At 50.1% G+C, this 16,230-nt stretch overlaps 1 protein-coding gene across 2 annotated transcripts in view; it reads left to right on the top strand.

The window, feature by feature from the left end:
* The window catches only part of AR (androgen receptor), a 56,703-nt gene that overhangs the window by 26,784 nt on the left and 13,689 nt on the right, over nt 1–16,230 (top strand). For both annotated transcript variants that reach the window (XM_054388880.1, XM_054388879.1), the window contains 2 exons: nt 1,366–1,517; nt 12,543–12,659. In XM_054388880.1, the coding sequence (XP_054244855.1) occupies nt 1,366–1,517; nt 12,543–12,659 (269 nt within the window). The remainder of the gene's footprint in view (nt 1–1,365; nt 1,518–12,542; nt 12,660–16,230) is intronic.

Genomic DNA, 16,230 nt, shown 5'->3' with positions numbered 1-16,230 from the left:
AAGGATTTGGGCACATGGATGGAGGGAAGCCTGAGGAGTGTGCAGTTGGAGAGGAGGGTTGGCTTGCAGAGTGTCTCAATGCTGTGGTTAATGTGGGTGGTTGGCACAGTGTCAGCCTGGCATGCAGGGGTGACATTCTCCCCCGGGGTGCTGGCTCACGGGGACACAGTCCCAGGTGAGCTGCAGGCTCCGCTGGCTGGGGAGAGACAGGAGGGGTGGAGGTGTGGACCTCTGCCTCCTCAGCACCCCACAACTGCTGCATCCTCTTGTGCTTAGCACCTGCATGGGTTATGCCAGGGTTGCAGGAGGCTCCTCCTGTGTCCCCAGCAGAACTTGGAAGAGGTTGTGTCAAAACTGGAGGTTGGGGAAAGCAGCAACAGGCAAAGGTGGCCCCAGACCTTTGTGGAGTTCATGCTCGGCCCCTGCTTTCAGATGGTTTCCATCCACATCCCTGCTTCCAGCTACCCAGAGTGAACCCCAAAACAAGTTTTTCTGAGTGCTGAGCTTGGCAAATGGAAAAGGTAAAGCTCCATGATCTGCACTGGCCCATTTCCAGCATTTAATCATCGTTATCTGGCAGACCCTGCAACTTTTATTTTTACCTCTGAGGTTTGTTTTCACTCTTTTGTGGTTGGCAGGGCCATGCACTACCCATGGGAGCAGCCCAGGGCAGGGACCTTGGTGGCACTGTCCCAGTGTGCCCCCTGTCATTGGGAGAAGCAAAGGCAGTGCCTTTAGTCATGGGATTGCTGGGACACATGCACAGCAAATGCTTTATGTTTTCCCCAGAGGCTTCTGGCTGGATTTAGTGGTCATGTGGCTGAGTAAAGTATCTGAGAAGAAGCTTCCATCCAGCTGTTGCTGGGTCTTGGAAGGGGAAATAGGTAGCAAAGAAGTGAGACAAACAAAAAGGCAAGAAGGAAATAATAGCTTAAGGGAGTTTTGATAGTTTAGGAAAACTTCATTTGTTTAAATGAAGAATCAAAGAGGTGAATTGATCTGTAGTGAAGTGACAATGGCCTCAGTGTAGTGGGATCATGTTGCTTAATGAGCAGGCAGAGTTGATTTTTGATTTAGAAGACAAAATTAGATCAACAACCAGTCTGAGCTGTCTTCTGCTTCTAGGCTGTGCTGTCACCATGCCTGTCACACGCTGTCCCCCCTCCTGTCTAGGTGCAATGTCAGGAGAGCTATCCCAGCTTGGTCTTCTGTCTGATCAGGGTGAGGCTTGGCTCAGTCATTGTTTGCTAACCAGTGCTTGGTTTGTCCCATCACCAAAATGCTGGGGTGTGCCATGAATGTTCTCCAAGTGCTCACCCATTGCTGACCCTTTTTCTCTTCTTCCCTTCCTGTTTTCTGCTGCAGGTTGGAGGCTGGCCGGGAGCACGGCTTGCCCATTGACTATTATTTTCCACCTCAAAAGACTTGCCTGATCTGTGGAGATGAAGCATCTGGGTGCCACTATGGAGCCCTCACTTGTGGTAGCTGCAAAGTCTTCTTCAAACGGGCAGCTGAAGGTAATGCCATGCAGAGAGAGGAGGGAAAACCACTCCCACCTCCAAGTGTTGACTATTTCCACCAAAGCAGCCAGAGTCAAATACTGCTGACAGGTTCTCTGGCAGTCCAGTCATTAACATCTAAGCGCTGAAGGCATCTGCAACATCAGGATATGCTTTGCTCCTGTTGGAAGAGGTTAAGCAGCCTTGCTTTAGGGAGCTGCCAAGCCAAGGGGGCTGAGGCAGAAGTGCTGGGGACAAAACATGGTGGGTTTCTAATGAGAGAATTCAAGGATAGGTTGAGTTCTTTGTCCTGTCTTTGTCATTCCACATTACAGATTGCCCTCAAAAAAACAGCCAAACCAGTTTGCCAAAGCACAGTCCTTTTCAATGCCTGATTGTCTTAGTGACCCAGTGAGACCTTGGAGTGGTCAGTTCCTACTTCTCCTCTTGATCCTCTTGGTTGCCATCAGCCCTCCTGTGACCTCAGACCCACAACTTCACATTTAGGAGATGCTTTTCTTCTCTTGCATCCCATTCAGAGCATCACTGCTCTCAATGCCTGCAAACCAGCAGAACTGGCTGTCCATTGAGAGCCATGCTCTGACCCTGGTGTCCATGACCCTTCTCTCCAGCCCTTGAGAAAGCAACTTTTTCATATAAAGCTCTGTAGTTCCAGGCTCTGCAGAGATGAATGTTGAGCCCAGATGTTAGCTGTCAACAGCAAGGTCTGTGCACCATCTTGGGAACTAGCATGTGGCAGGACATAGCCCAGCAGACTGGGCTGTGGGTCAGCAAGGTCTGGTTTCTAACTGCAGTTAAGAGTGGTGGTTCCTTGGCAGCAGGGTGACTCTCTTGAGGAAGCCTGAATGTCTGGTAAGGAAACATGTCTGGAAATCACACATCTGACTGTTTTTTCTGGAACAATGAACCAGTGCAAACCACCACTGTTCCTTGGTGACATCATTTATTCAGGGCACACTATTGACAATTGGTGTCACAGGCTGTGGCCTGCCTGTAGAGGGAGACACCCTGGTCCCTCGTGGTGGCCAGTGACAAGGGATGATAGAGAAGGCTTCTGGCTCTGTCTTGTCTCATTGTGACCTTCCCCTATCATGCCTTGATCAGAGGTCCCAGACCAATGGATACTCGACTGCCAGTGTCAGAGCACTGCCTCTAGATTAAATCTGGTGCTCTTTGGATTAACCCTGGCATGGTCTAGATTAATTCTGGTGCTCTCTGGATTGACCCTGGCATTTTCTAGATTAATTTTGCCACTCTCTATATTAACCCTGGCATATTCTAGATCTGGTACTCTAGAGTAACACTGGCACTTTCTAGGTCAATTTTGACACACTCTAGGTTAACCCTGGCACTTTCTAGATCAATTCTGCCACTCTCTAGATTACCCCAGGCACGTTCTAGATTAACCCCTGCACTTCCTAGGTGAACTCTATCACTTCTTGATTAACTCCAACACCATCCTGCACATTTTCAGGCTGGATTTTTCCCTCTCTCATCGTGCATGCCAGAAGTGAAGCTGGCAGCAACGTTTCAGGGAAGAACTAATGTTGTACCACAGGACCACAGCATCCTGGTGCCATGATAGGACAGTCAGGTAGTATTAATAGATAATGAGCTTGGTTTATTTTTCCCAAGTAAATAATTTACAGATCTGTCTCTGGTGTGCACCAGTGCTGTGTAAGGCCAGATGGATCGGCTCGTGCAGCCAAAGTAAATAACAGATGCTTATTTAAGTCAGCAAGTCACTGTTGATTTATAGTAAATGAATCTTGGCTCTCTCTGTCAGACAAACTGCTGATTAAATTCCCTGTATCTAGTGGTGGGTCCTGAGGTGATGCCAGTGGGGTGGGCTCTGTCCTGCATGGTGGTGGGTGGGTGGCTGCTGGGGAGACGAGGCAGCCTGGGCTGCTCGCGCTGCCCTTTGTGTGCGGCGCTGGTGATCCCTCTCTTCACTGTGTTAATTTAGAGGGTATTTATGCCTCCTCTTAGTTTTTAAGCCTCAAGGTATGGCAGAGGGTTGGATGTGTTTGGTTGTGTTAGACGCAGGCAGCAGCAGCCCTTTGCCTTTCTCTTGGAGGAGCGTGGAGTGAAACGTGCCCAGAGTGAGGAGCAGTGCCGGGGGGGCAGGCTTGCCTGGTGGTGAGGTTTCACCTTATGTTACCCCGAGGTACATGGACAGAGGCTATTTTGGGGAAGAGGCAATATATCATAGTCCTTTATAAATCCTGAATGCAGGCTAGTGCTAGGTGACAATTACTGCTCTGACTCTTGGTAATTTTTCCAGTGAGACCTTTCCTCCTTAAAGTTGAGGAGCAATGGGGAAAGCTGATATTTCAGGGTGTTCTCATGCTTTAAAGTCCATAAAGTGCTTCTCTGCAAAACCTTAGGTCATCTTTGGAGGCTTTTCACATCAGCAGATCAGAAAGCTTCCCCAAGGAGAAGAGAAACCTTTTCTCCTGCTCTTGTTACCTTCCCTTGACTGGTGTGAACCAGGCGCCTCTGATGGGCAGGAGATGCAGTGGACAGGGAGCTGAGGAGCAGCACAAACAGATCACCTCAGAGGGAACAGCTAGACACAAAGTTTTTACTTTTCTCTTATTCTTTGCCTAATATAATACTGAATTTACTTGGCAGTAACTCAGGGCTATTTAAGAAGGTTTTAAAGACATCCCCTGACTTGGAAAGGCTAAGAAGGGGAAAAGATCTCATGAAAATAAAGTTAGCCATTGCTGCTTCTTCCCTTTGGAAGCATGCTGAGGGATTTGTGTGGTTTCCAGCAGATAACTCCTGCTCTGATTCAATGTTTGACAGATTTGAGTGTTCTTTTCTTTTTTTTCCTTTCCCAGGCTCAAATCCAACCTGTTCTTCCAGCAAGATGTTGGAAGAGTTAACAGAAAAGGCATGAATATTTTCTTGCTCTCTTTCTGTGGCCTCTGTGATTTATAGACTCTTCCAAGTTGTCCAGATTATATATAGGACAGCTCTAAGATGCACCCTGCAGATTATTCAGCTCTGATGTGGATTTCCTCACTTGAGAGATGGCCAGCCATCAAACCTGGCATTTGGCTCTCCCTTTCTGTCTCCCCTCTCTGCTGTCAAGTGCTAACAGCTGGGGCTTGCTGCCATGGCCAGAAGTGCTGGTCCTGCTCCTCTGCTGCAGACGTATTCACAGCTTGCCAGGAGGACTCCTAGTGATAGGACTGGGGGGAATGGAGCAAAACTAGAAGTGGGTAGATTCAGATTGGATGTTAGGAAGAAATTCTTCCCCATGAGGATGGTGAGACACTGGCACAGGTTGCCCAGGGAGGTGATGGAAGCCTCATCCCTGGAGGTTTTTGCAGCCAGGCTGGATGTGGCTCTGAGCAACCTGCGGTAGTGTGAGGTGTCCCTGCCTGTGGCAGAGGGGTTGGAGCTTAGATGATCCTTGAGGTCCCTTCCAGCCCTGACAATTCTATGGTCCTATGACTCCTTCTCCTGATTCTTCTTTCTCCTACAGTAACAAAGATTTGGTAAGCAAGAATTGCATCCACTTCAGCAGAAGTTTTGTTTTTTTCTTGACACAAGTAAGCAGGGCATGACTCCACACGGTTAGGATGTTCAGATGAGTTAAAGACATGAGGGTTTGGTTCTCCTGGTCCTACTCTTGTCCCTGAAACAGAAGAATGCTTCAAACATCACATGCTTCCAAATCAATTGGCAGTCCTGTCCCATCCAAGAAAGGAGCAATTTTTGTGTCCCCTGCATCCATCCATCAAAAATGGGAGGCCTTCCTTGTCCCTCCAAGCCTGCATGAGATCTGAGGGCCACCTTGGTCAGTTCAGAGCTGCCCCTGTGCAGTGTTCCTGGTAGCGCAGGACTGGGATGCCTTCAGCTACCTCCCTGATGGGGCTGCCTTTAAATAACAGAGAGCTACATGAAAACCACCACAGCATTTGACAAATTTCCCAGAGGGCTAGCAGGCAGGCTGCACAGCAGTCTGTTCCCATTCCCTCTCAGTCACTCTCCACGTGGATCGTCGCTCCACATCCTCACCTGCTGTGGCTTAGCCTTGCACCAGAGAAATGTCTCTGGGTCAACTCAACAGTTTCTTGCCACTTTTCAAGATGGCAACAAGTTTAAGTGATCCCTTTTAAAGACCATCAGCATGTTTTGAAATGCTTCCCTCTCTGGAGACATCCAAAACCTGCCTGGATATGTTCCTGTGCAGCCTGCATTTCTCTGGCTGTCTCATGTTCTCTTGCTTCCGGTTCTCTGGAGAGCTTTCCCCTGCCCTTCCCACAGAGCTAGCCACCTTCCCAGACTTCCTGGTCTCTTTGGGCTGTTGAGGTCCCTGCCATGAGGAGGAAGCTGGTGCTGGATCCTGCACTGTGTCTCTGGGTCTGGTTGTTTTCCTTCTGTTTTCTTTAGTCTCCTGGTAAATGCTGGTGACTACTAAGGAAACTACTTTGCAGAGATAGTTTATTAATAGAGGCTTAGTGTTGGCACCCCTGAGCTTTGTAGCTGTGCCCTCTTAGTTTTTTTTTTTTTCTAACAGGGACAAAGAGTGGGAACTTTGGAGTGTTCCCAGCACCAAATCCACAGGCTCAGCTCTTGCCACAGCCCAGCTGGTGGAAGGAATGGGGACCAGAGTTTTTGCAGAGGATCGCTGGAACCCCTTTGTTTATGCAAGACCCTGGGGATTCACCTTCTCAGAAAACCTGCTCTTAGCCCCCAACAGTCAGAATTTGCTTTATGCCCTGAAGTACAAGGGTGGGTCTCTCTTTCAAAAGGCATTTAATGCATTTTCACATTCACAGTGCTTAATCTTACCTCCAGACATTTGCATAGATTGCATTTTGTATAAGAAAGTTGCTCTGGGCACAGCAAGTCGTGTGCCAACAGGCCTTTAGTCAAGTAACTCCTTGGTGTTGAGCAGTGGAGCTTTCTCCATAAATCTTTGCTCAGTTGAGACTGGAGAGGTGTTCTTCCCTCTGCTCCTGACTCCTGTTGCAGTCCCAGGGGATGAGCAAGAGGACTTGGTGGTGGCACGGGTGGCACAGGAAAGATCTACAGCAGCCAGGGGTTGCAGTGAAGGGCACTGCCACAGCAGCAGAGTGGGGACTTGCAGCAGCCTGCTAGGCCTGGGCTGATCTGGGGATCCTGGTCTGGTTGCAAATAGCAGAAGAGTACTGAGGACCTTCTAACTTCACTTCTCAGAGACACAGATGTCAAGCAGTGGAGGAGGGGTGTCTGCTCTAGGCACGCAACACCCAAGTGGGTAATTAGGTCTGAGGCTGCTGCCCTGCCAACAGCCCTCTTGTAAGGGCAGTTGGGTGATTGGCTTTGCAGAGAGCAGGGCCACTGGGTAAAGCAGGAGAGGAAGTCTAAAGCTGAAACCTGTGCCTACAGGTTTGCAAAGCAGGAGCCTCTGGTGTGGAGCAGCGCAAGGGAGGGTCTCAGTTGTTTGCAGGATAGAAAAGGAGAGCAGAAATCATTCCACTGTTAAACCAAAGGAAAAGCAAATTCAGTTCATTTATCTCTGCATAAAGAGCAGCTCCCTGCTAATGTCTCATCTTGTATGGAGATGGAGAGAGTAAATTATCCTGAAATTAAAATCAAATCTCTGTATGTGAGAGGTAAGACAAGTGGAACTCAGCTGTATTCCAGCCATCCGTCCTTGCTCTCTGCTTCCAGTGGCCCCTTCTTCTCTGTAAGTCTCTGCCCAGGTGGCACAACTGTTCGTGTCCCTATGCTCAGATGGCACAGCTGTTCATGTCCCTATGCTCAGATGGCAAAACTGTTCATGTCCCTGTGCTCAGATGGCACAGCTGTTCATGTCCCTATGCTCAGATGGCACAGCTTCTCATGTCCCTATGCTCAGGTGGCACAGCTGTTCGTGTCCCTATGCTCAGATGGCAGAACTGTTCATGTCCCTATGCTCAGATGGCACAGCTGTTTGTGTCCCTATGCTCAGATGGCAGAACTGTTCATGTCCCTGTGCTCAGATGGCACAGCTGTTCGTGTCCCTGTGCTCAGATGGCACAGCTGTTCATGTCCCTATGCTCAGATGGCAGAACTGTTCATGTCCCTATGCTCAGATGGCACAGCTGTTAGTGTCCCTATGCTCAGATGGCACAGCTGTTCATGTCCCTATGCTCAGATGGCACAGCTGTTCGTGTCCATATGCTCAGGTGGCAGAACTGTTCATGTCCCTATGCTCAGATGGCAGAACTGTTCATGTCCCTGTGCTCAGATGGCACAGCTGTTTGTGTCCATATGCTCAGATGGCACAGCTGTTCATGTCCCTATGCTCAGATGGCACAGCTGTTAGTGTCCCTATGCTCAGATGGCACAGCTGTTCATGTCCCTATGCTCAGATGGCAGAACTGTTCGTGTCCCTATGCTCAGATGGCACAGCTGTTCATGTCCCTATGCTCAGATGGCAGAACTGTTCATGTCCCTATGCTCAGATGGCACAGCTGTTAGTGTCCCTATGCTCAGATGGCACAGCTGTTCATGTCCCTGTGCTCAGATGGCACAGCTGTTCGTGTCCCTATGCTCAGATGGCACAGCTGTTCATGTCCCTATGCTCAGATGGCAGAACTGTTCGTGTCCCTATGCTCAGATGGCACAGCTGTTCATGTCCCTATGCTCAGATGGCAGAACTGTTCATGTCCCTATGCTCAGATGGCACAGCTGTTAGTGTCCCTATGCTCAGATGGCACAGCTGTTCATGTCCCTATGCTCAGATGGCAGAACTGTTCGTGTCCCTATGCTCAGATGGCACAGCTGTTCTTGTCCCTATGCTCAGATGGCAGAACTGTTCATGTCCCTATGCTCAGATGGCACAGCTGTTAGTGTCCCTATGCTCAGATGGCACAGCTGTTCATGTCCCTATGCTCAGATGGCACAGCTGTTCATGTCCCTATGCTCAGATGGCAGAACTGTTCATGTCCCTGTGCTCAGATGGCAGAACTGTTCATGTCCCTATGCTCAGATGGCACAGCTGTTCGTGTCCATATGCTCAGATGGCAGAACTGTTCGTGTCCCTATGCTCAGATGGCAGAACTGTTCATGTCCCTATGCTCAGATGGCACAGCTGTTCGTGTCCATATGCTCAGATGGCACAGCTGTTCATGTCCCTATGCTCAGATGGCAGAACTGTTCATGTCCCTATGCTCAGATGGCACAGCTGTTCGTGTCCCTATGCTCAGATGGCACAGCTGTTCATGTCCCTATGCTCAGATGGCAGAACTGTTTGTGTCCCTATGCTCAGATGGCACAGCTGTTAGTATCCCTATGCTCAGATGGCAGAACTGTTCATGTCCCTATGCTCAGATGGCACAGCTGTTCGTGTCCCTATGCTCAGATGGCACAGCTGTTCATGTCCCTATGCTCAGATGGCAGAACTGTTCGTGTCCCTATGCTCAGATGGCACAGCTGTTAGTGTCCCTATGCTCAGATGGCACAGCTGTTCGTGTCCATATGCTCAGATGGCAGAACTGTTCATGTCCCTGTGCTCAGGTGGCACAGACATTTGTGTGTCTGCCCTGAGGTGGCACAGACATTCTCTGTGTTAGACAGTGCATGCTCCTAGCTTGGAGGGAAGGGAGCCTACACCAGTGTGGCTGGAGCAGAGGAGCTGCTCTTGCTGCAGCACCCACCAGAGCCAGCTGGTCTGGCAGTGTGTCAGTTGCTGCTGGAGGTGACAAGCCTCCTGGCCATTGGGGCTCTAGATGTCTGACATGCTGAGCACAGGTGGTTCAGGATGGTTTGGCTTCTGTGGGGCAGTGACACAGTGAGGTCCTTCTCCCAGGTGATGGGTTTGTTTCACAAACCATGGCTCCAGCTGGGGCTGGCAATGATGAGGGTGCCAGGTTTCTCCAGGGGAATCTCAATGTCCCTAGGGTTTAGGACGAGATGAGCAAGTGACTTGTGCTCGTGCTGAGCAGAACCATTGCATGGCCATTGGTTTCCCTTTGCTTTAGTGGCTGACAGCTCAGAATAAACAGTGCCAGGCTGTGCATGTAGAGTTAATAGAAACTCCATCCCTGCCCCAGAGAGTTATTTTGTGAACCAGGAAGCAGGTCTGTGATGTTTCAGCAGAATCACTGGGGGGTCAGTTGGGGACTGTGGTTTAAAGCCTTGTGCAAATCCCAGCCCCTCGGCAGGGAGGTGATGTTTTTTCAGAGTCTTCCCTAATGTGCCCAGTGTGTGCCTGGTGGTGCACCCAGCCTGGGATCTTCCTCTCCCTCTGTTCCTCCCCACCAGTGCCAGAGGTGGTGGATGCAGCTGAAGAACTGATGAGAAGTGGCATGGCTGCCTCATTGAGCCAGGCTTGGACTCAGTCCCCTTGCTCTCCTTCCATGGGTGCCTGGTGGGGACAGAGTGGGGTGGGGCATTAGCCCATATTTGGAGACACTGCCTGGAGCTCAGGGCAGAAAAGGAGGCTGGGGCTGGTGGATGTCCTTCCTCTTGGCAGAGGAACTGAGATAAAGCTGTGCCTGACCATGGAGTGTCCTTGTGGGGCTGGGGCAGTGACTGTGCTGCCTTCCCTGACTGAAGCCAGTCACTGGAGACACTTGACCTTTTTAAAGATTTTGAGCTATTATTCTTGCAAAAATGCCATAGTTTAGACTAGGGAGGGGAGATAGGGAAGGAGCAGGAGCCAAGGGGAGAGGGCAGTGGTGTCTCTGCTCACAGCAGCCCAACAGCCTCGGACAGAGACAGAGCTGGCCCCATGGTCCTGGTGGTCTCAACCCAGCCACTTTATACTGAGCTCTGGAGCATCCCAGTGTCTGCTGTGGTGCAGCTGGAGAGGAAAGAGAGCACAACCACCTCACAGCTCCCTGTGCCCATGCCTGAGAAAGTAGGGCGTCCACTCGGGTTTGATGTGTGCACGTAACGAGGTCAAGTGAAGAGAGTATGGCCTGGGCACATTCATTTCCCATAGCACAAAAAATAACTCCAAGTAACCCAGTTTCAGCTGAAGTTGTTTATTACTCATCCTTCTCAATGAACTGTTGAAAGAGGATGGTGCTTGTGCTCTCTGGGATTTGGTGTAATAGCTGCTTCTGAGGCTTGTCTAAGTGTCCTTCATGGTGGTAATGAGCAAGGGGAGGGGTGGGGTGAGAAGAGGTGCTGAAGAGAACGGTGTTAAAAGGGTTTAGTAAGGTATCCTGTGCTGTTCTCCTGCCCCATTAAGTCTCCAGCAGTGACAGCTATAGCTGAAGGTGGTGTAATGATCAGCTTTTAATGGGGAAGATTCCAAGAAGTTCAGGCATGTGGTATTTTTGCAGCTCCCAGGTGTTGCCTGGTGCCTGCACACCGAGGAGCTGGTTATATGCCAAGCCTTTCCTGCAGCCCTGTGAGGAGATGCTGTGGTGGAGTTTGCAGCTGGCACTGGTAGTGCCAATGAAGCCCCATCTGGGCACTGCTCGCAGAGCCAGGAAGGAGTGGTGGGACCTTAGGTGGAATCCATCCTCCCCAGGGTGTGGGGAGGATGTGCTCTCTGGGGCTGGGAGGGCAATGGGGAAGCCACAGCCAGTGCCAGTGAGGTCTGTGACACTGGGTTGCTAAAAGTTTGCCTTTCTTTCTGATTCTGGTATCTTCAGAATTTGTAGATGTGAATATGGGAGGTGGAGAACTACTAAATCACTGTACAAACATTCATGCATCTCTTCCAGCTACCCCAAACTGGCACATTAAGCAGTTACAGTCAACCCCTTCCTTTTAATGAGCTCTGGTAATTCCAAAGGGCTATTCCTGTAAGAATATAGAGAGCAAACACTTGCAGGATGATAAATAAAGGCTAAGCTGGATATAAACTGATTCTCATCCAGGCTGCTGGTGCAGAGTCTGTGAGGTGCACAGCTCTAGAATTGACTGAGACTGGTTTAGTTTGGAATGCTGTGAAGAACATCAAATAAATCCTGATGCAGTAAATGTGTTTAGACTCGACAAGAAAACAATTGGTGAGTCAGGAAGGAAAGTTCATTCTTGGCATGTCTGGCAAATGAGGCAGGGGGAAAAAAAGAGCAGACACGTGGAGCTCTGAGGGCTGCTCTCTGAACAAGTGGGAAGGTGAGTTTGAGATACCAGTGATTCTGCTAAGCAGTAACCTCTGGTTTTTCTGCAAGCCCCCCCAAACTGGCTGTAGCAAAGGGTCTCCCATACTGGGAGGTGCTGGTCCCAGTTCCCTCCTGGCTGTCCCTGTGTGCAGCCCAGGATCAGGGTGAGCAGTGCCAGCTGAGCTGGTGAGGCAGCAGCTCCCCGTGCAAACAGTCCCCCAGCCTCTGTGTCTCTAACCCGCAGGCAACAAATTGGTATTGGTGAGTGGTACAAAAACTAATTCAGCCCCAGGAAGCCCTGTAAAGAGTTGTGGTTGTGGAAGGAGGGTCACTGTCTGGGAACCACTTTCAGTGAGCTGTAGGTAAATGCCATGGCAGGAGGTGTTTTGGAGATGTTCGGGAAGAGGAAGGCTCATCACAGCCAAAAGGCAGCGACAGATGTGTGACCTTCAAAAGAGAGAACCAACCAGTCCAAATTTCATTGCTTTTTGTACTTGCTGTTTATTGACTAACCCTGCTGTGCTGCACAGTGCAGAGTGGGTTTGTGCTTGAAGATCTTGGCCTACAAGTCTCAGCCATGTGTGGGTGAAGAGGAGCTCTGCTGCCCAAGCCGCAGATGGGCAGGTAGAGGAAGGTGCTGGGGTGTGGTGAGACAGCAGTGACCAGGGTTGCATTTGGGGCAGCCAGCTGCCCTACAGAATGTGGGTGTCTGGAGATGAGCCACTCCTGGAGTAGCAGAGGAAAAACTGTGCTTTGTTCCCCAAAAGACACCAACTTCCAGCTTAAGTCTTCTGCTGGGGGGTTGAACTGGGAAATCAGCACTGGTGTGGTCTTGTCCTTCCCTGTGCTGTTCTCCCAAGAGATGGCAGCTTCCAGCACAAACCTTCTGCTGGGGGGGCGGTGAACTGGGAAACTAAACCTTCACTGATGGGTTCCCACCATCCATCTGCCATTTCCTCTGATCTTTTTGCAGGTAAACAGAAATACCTCTGTGCCAGCCGGAACGACTGCACCATCGACAAGTTCCGGAGGAAAAACTGCCCCTCCTGCCGCCTGAGGAAGTGCTACGAGGCTGGCATGACTCTGGGAGGTACAGTCTCATAGAGAATCAAAAATGCCTTAGGTTGGAAGGGACCTCAGAGAGCATCTACTCCAACCTCCCCTCTGTGGGCAGGGACACCTCTCAGCTAGACTTTGCTGCTCAAGGCCTCATCCAACCTGGCCTTGAACACCCCCAGGGAGGAGGCAGCCACAACCACCCTGGGCAGCCTATTCCAGAGCCTCACCACCCTTATACTGAAGAACTTCTTCCTAAGATCCAGTCTAAACCTACTCTCCCTTAGCCTCAAATCATTCCTCTTTGTCCTATTGCTAGATACCCTTATGGAGAGTCCCTCTGCAGCCTTTCTGTATTGGAAGGCAGCTCTAAGGTCCCTCCAGTCTGGATGATGTCTCCTGAGTCTGTGCAATGGGCTGGGGCAGCTGGGCTAATCCTGCAGATAAATGATGTCCTTGGCCTATTAGTAGTCGGTAAATGGCTGAAAAAATGAGGCTGATGGAGCATGATGAGCTTCAGGAGACATTTGCAGGTTTCTAATCCCAAAAACCATGAATTTCATTAAACCTTTGTTTGAGTTTTGGGAAACCATTTTGGTTTTTAATTGAACACCTTGTTCATTTGAGGAAATCAGATCAGCTGGCTTCTCATTCACACCAAAGCTTCTCTGAGCAGAGCACTCCTATTTCAAGATGTTTTTTTCCAGGCAGGAAGGGACATCTTTCTTTAGAAAGTCACAGCCCCAGTATCATTCTTCACTGACTGGAAGTTGCTCCTGGTAAAGGTCCTTGTTACAGTTTGTCTCAGTTCCAAAACCTGTAGCTCTGTCAAAATCTGTTCCTATCCAAAATCTGAGCTTTTCTGCTCAAAATCTAGAACCTACAATGTAGGTCATCGAGTGGCTCAACTTCTGAGTGCATTTCATGTGAGAGGGAGAAAGAAAATCCTCTGAAAAATGGGGCTGGTGAACCTGACCCTCAATGAAAAGGCCTCTGGCAGTGGAGTGGAGGGGAGTCAGTGGGTTACAGAGAAAAGAGCCCCAGGCATGGTCAGGCACAGCACAGAGGGAAGTGGGCAGCTCTGGATGGTTTGGTGTGCCAACAGTTTAGTTTATAAACTTCCACAACTGCTGGGATGGGCCTGGGTGCCTCCTGGAGCTGCTGGGTTGCTGGAATGTTGTCTTGAAGAACTTCCTACCAAGCTGGTTCTGGTTTATTGCTCATCAAGGAGCAGTGGTTTATTTTTCTACCCAGAACAGTCCTTAGAGCTTAGGTACTAGCAACCATGTCCAGTGAGCAGGGCAGGAGGCAGCCTCTGCCCTTCTGCAGCAGCAGGCAGTCAGTTTGAGTGGTGGGGTTATAATTCTTGGGGGGGCTACAGAGATGTTCAGTGTGCTCCCTTCCTCCTGGTAGCAAGAAGGAAAAACAAATGTTTCTGAAGGTATTGCAGTCCTAAAACCTGGTGAGGTCAGCCTCGTGGGCAGGCTGTGGTGGCTCTTCCCTCATGCTCCTGTGTGCATCACAGGTGAGTTGTTAGCTGACTGCACTGCAGCGCTTGGGGAGCGATGTGCGTGGCACACCTGCAGGCACACCACAGTTTGGGAGCACCAGAGAGGTGCCCAACCCACCTATGCCACCAAGCAGGCAGTTTGCTTGCTGAGGTTTCCAGGTGGTCTCTCAGTTACAGCTTCCCAGTATCTCTTGCACCACTTCTGCCCTCAGCCCTGGTCATCCAGGCCAGCCAGGAGGGAGCAAGGGCAGAGCAGCTTGTCCTGGTGCTGTGCCCATCCACACGCTGTCTTGCAGGAGCTCCTGTGACAGCTGTTGGTAGCTGTTTGTAGCCATGGCTTCCTGAGGAAGCAGGGAGACTCCTCAGGGACCCTTCCCTGGTCTGCCTGGCAGGGTTGGGACTGGGACGCTGCCACTGCCCTGCCCATGGGATTGCTGGGCTCCAGAGCTGGAGGACAGGGATGAGAAGCCAAACCCAGCTTCCTGGTCTGCAGCCAGCAGAAGGGTTTGGTAATGCCATCCAAAACAAGCATGCTCTTGTTTTGCAGTGCCTTTTTCTTTCTTTTTTTTCTCTTCTCCTGATGAATCTTCCTTAAGTGAGAGAAGACATACATCAATATAACCTTCTGCAGCACACTCTGACAAAATGAATGCTAATACTGATAGCCCCCATCCCCCAACCCTCCCCCTTTTTTTTTCTCTTCAGCTCTTTAGGTCACCCTGACCTGTTCTGCCTGGTCTGTTTTACATTTGTTTTGAATGTGGGTTTAAAGGCAATTGTTAAAAACATGCATGCTATGAGTTTGTCCACAGTTATTTCTACCACAGTAGAGGGGCAGAGCATGTGAAAAGGCTCCCGAGCTCCAAACAGTTGTTTTTTAACTGCCTGTTAATTACCAGTCCCTTGGAGGGTTTAATAGAGCTGCCTGTGATCAGCAAACCTGCAGCTTTCAGTGCTGGGTGGGAGGAGGAGGTGACACCCTGAATACCTTATTTAGGACTCTCTGCTTTGGCACAGGATGGCAAGATGTCGAAGCACTTCATTATTGATTGAGATCACTCTGACCTGCAAACTGAAATCCATTAAACAGAATCTTCTCTCCTGATCAACACTGAAAAGGCCCAGAGAAGGAAAAGATTAAAAAAAAAAAGTAAAAATATATAAAAAGAAGAAGTGATAATGCTGGCTTTGTGTGCTCAGTTCTGCTGGTGCCTCTCCCACCACACCAGCTCCTACTGTGAGCACAGGTGGCTGTGCCAGCCCTGTGCATGGGGAGCATGTCCCTGCACACATGGCTGCATGGATCCTGCCAGGCCCCTGCACACAGGGGCAACCATGGGCAACCATGCCCCTCCATCCTCCTCCAGCTATGGGCAAGCAGAGCCCTCCATCCTCCTCCAGCCATGTGCAACCAGAGCCCTCCATCCTGCTAGAGCCATGAGCAGCCAGACTCCTCTGTCCTGCTCCAGCCCAGCCCCTGCACACCCCTCAGCCAGTGCATTTCTGTCACTCTGCTCTGGATTTAAGGGCAGTGGAGTTTAGCCATGGCATAGGAGGTCCCATGGGCTGTTCCCACTGTGAGCAGCAAGCACCTCAGCCTGTGCTCTGTATGGATTCTCTCTGGGGTCAAAACCTCCTTGACATGTGAAGTTCAGTTTGTTTCATTGATGGCAGGACTGGAGACCTACTGCAGTAACTGCTGATAGCCCACAGCTGTGCCTGGTCCAGTTGCTGTGGTTGAGCAGAGCTCATGTCCTACAGAAGCATCTGATGTTGATGTTGATGTAGCATTGCCAGCAGTGGAGAGTCAACCACGTTTTTACCATTCAGTTGCAGCAGTTATTTACACTCAGGGTTGTGCCTTACTTTTCATCCTGTCTGTCCTTGATTTCCAGCAGTTGTATCTTCATTACAGCTTTCCTTGCTAGATTGAAAAAAACTGCTGTTATTGATTTTCTGTCTCTGCCATGGATATTTGTTGGCTGTGGCTTAATAACCCTTCAGTCTCCTGCAAAAATTCCTTGCTTCCCTGCTCCCAGTGTGTCAGGTCTTTTACTGGTGGTGTGGCTTCTACAGTTTGCCATCCCCTCCCTTG

The sequence above is a fragment of the Indicator indicator genome, chromosome 17 (assembly GCF_027791375.1).
Source record: "Indicator indicator isolate 239-I01 chromosome 17, UM_Iind_1.1, whole genome shotgun sequence".
Classification (NCBI taxonomy): domain Eukaryota; kingdom Metazoa; phylum Chordata; class Aves; order Piciformes; family Indicatoridae; genus Indicator; species Indicator indicator.
This window is presented reverse-complemented; position numbering and strand designations above follow the sequence as displayed.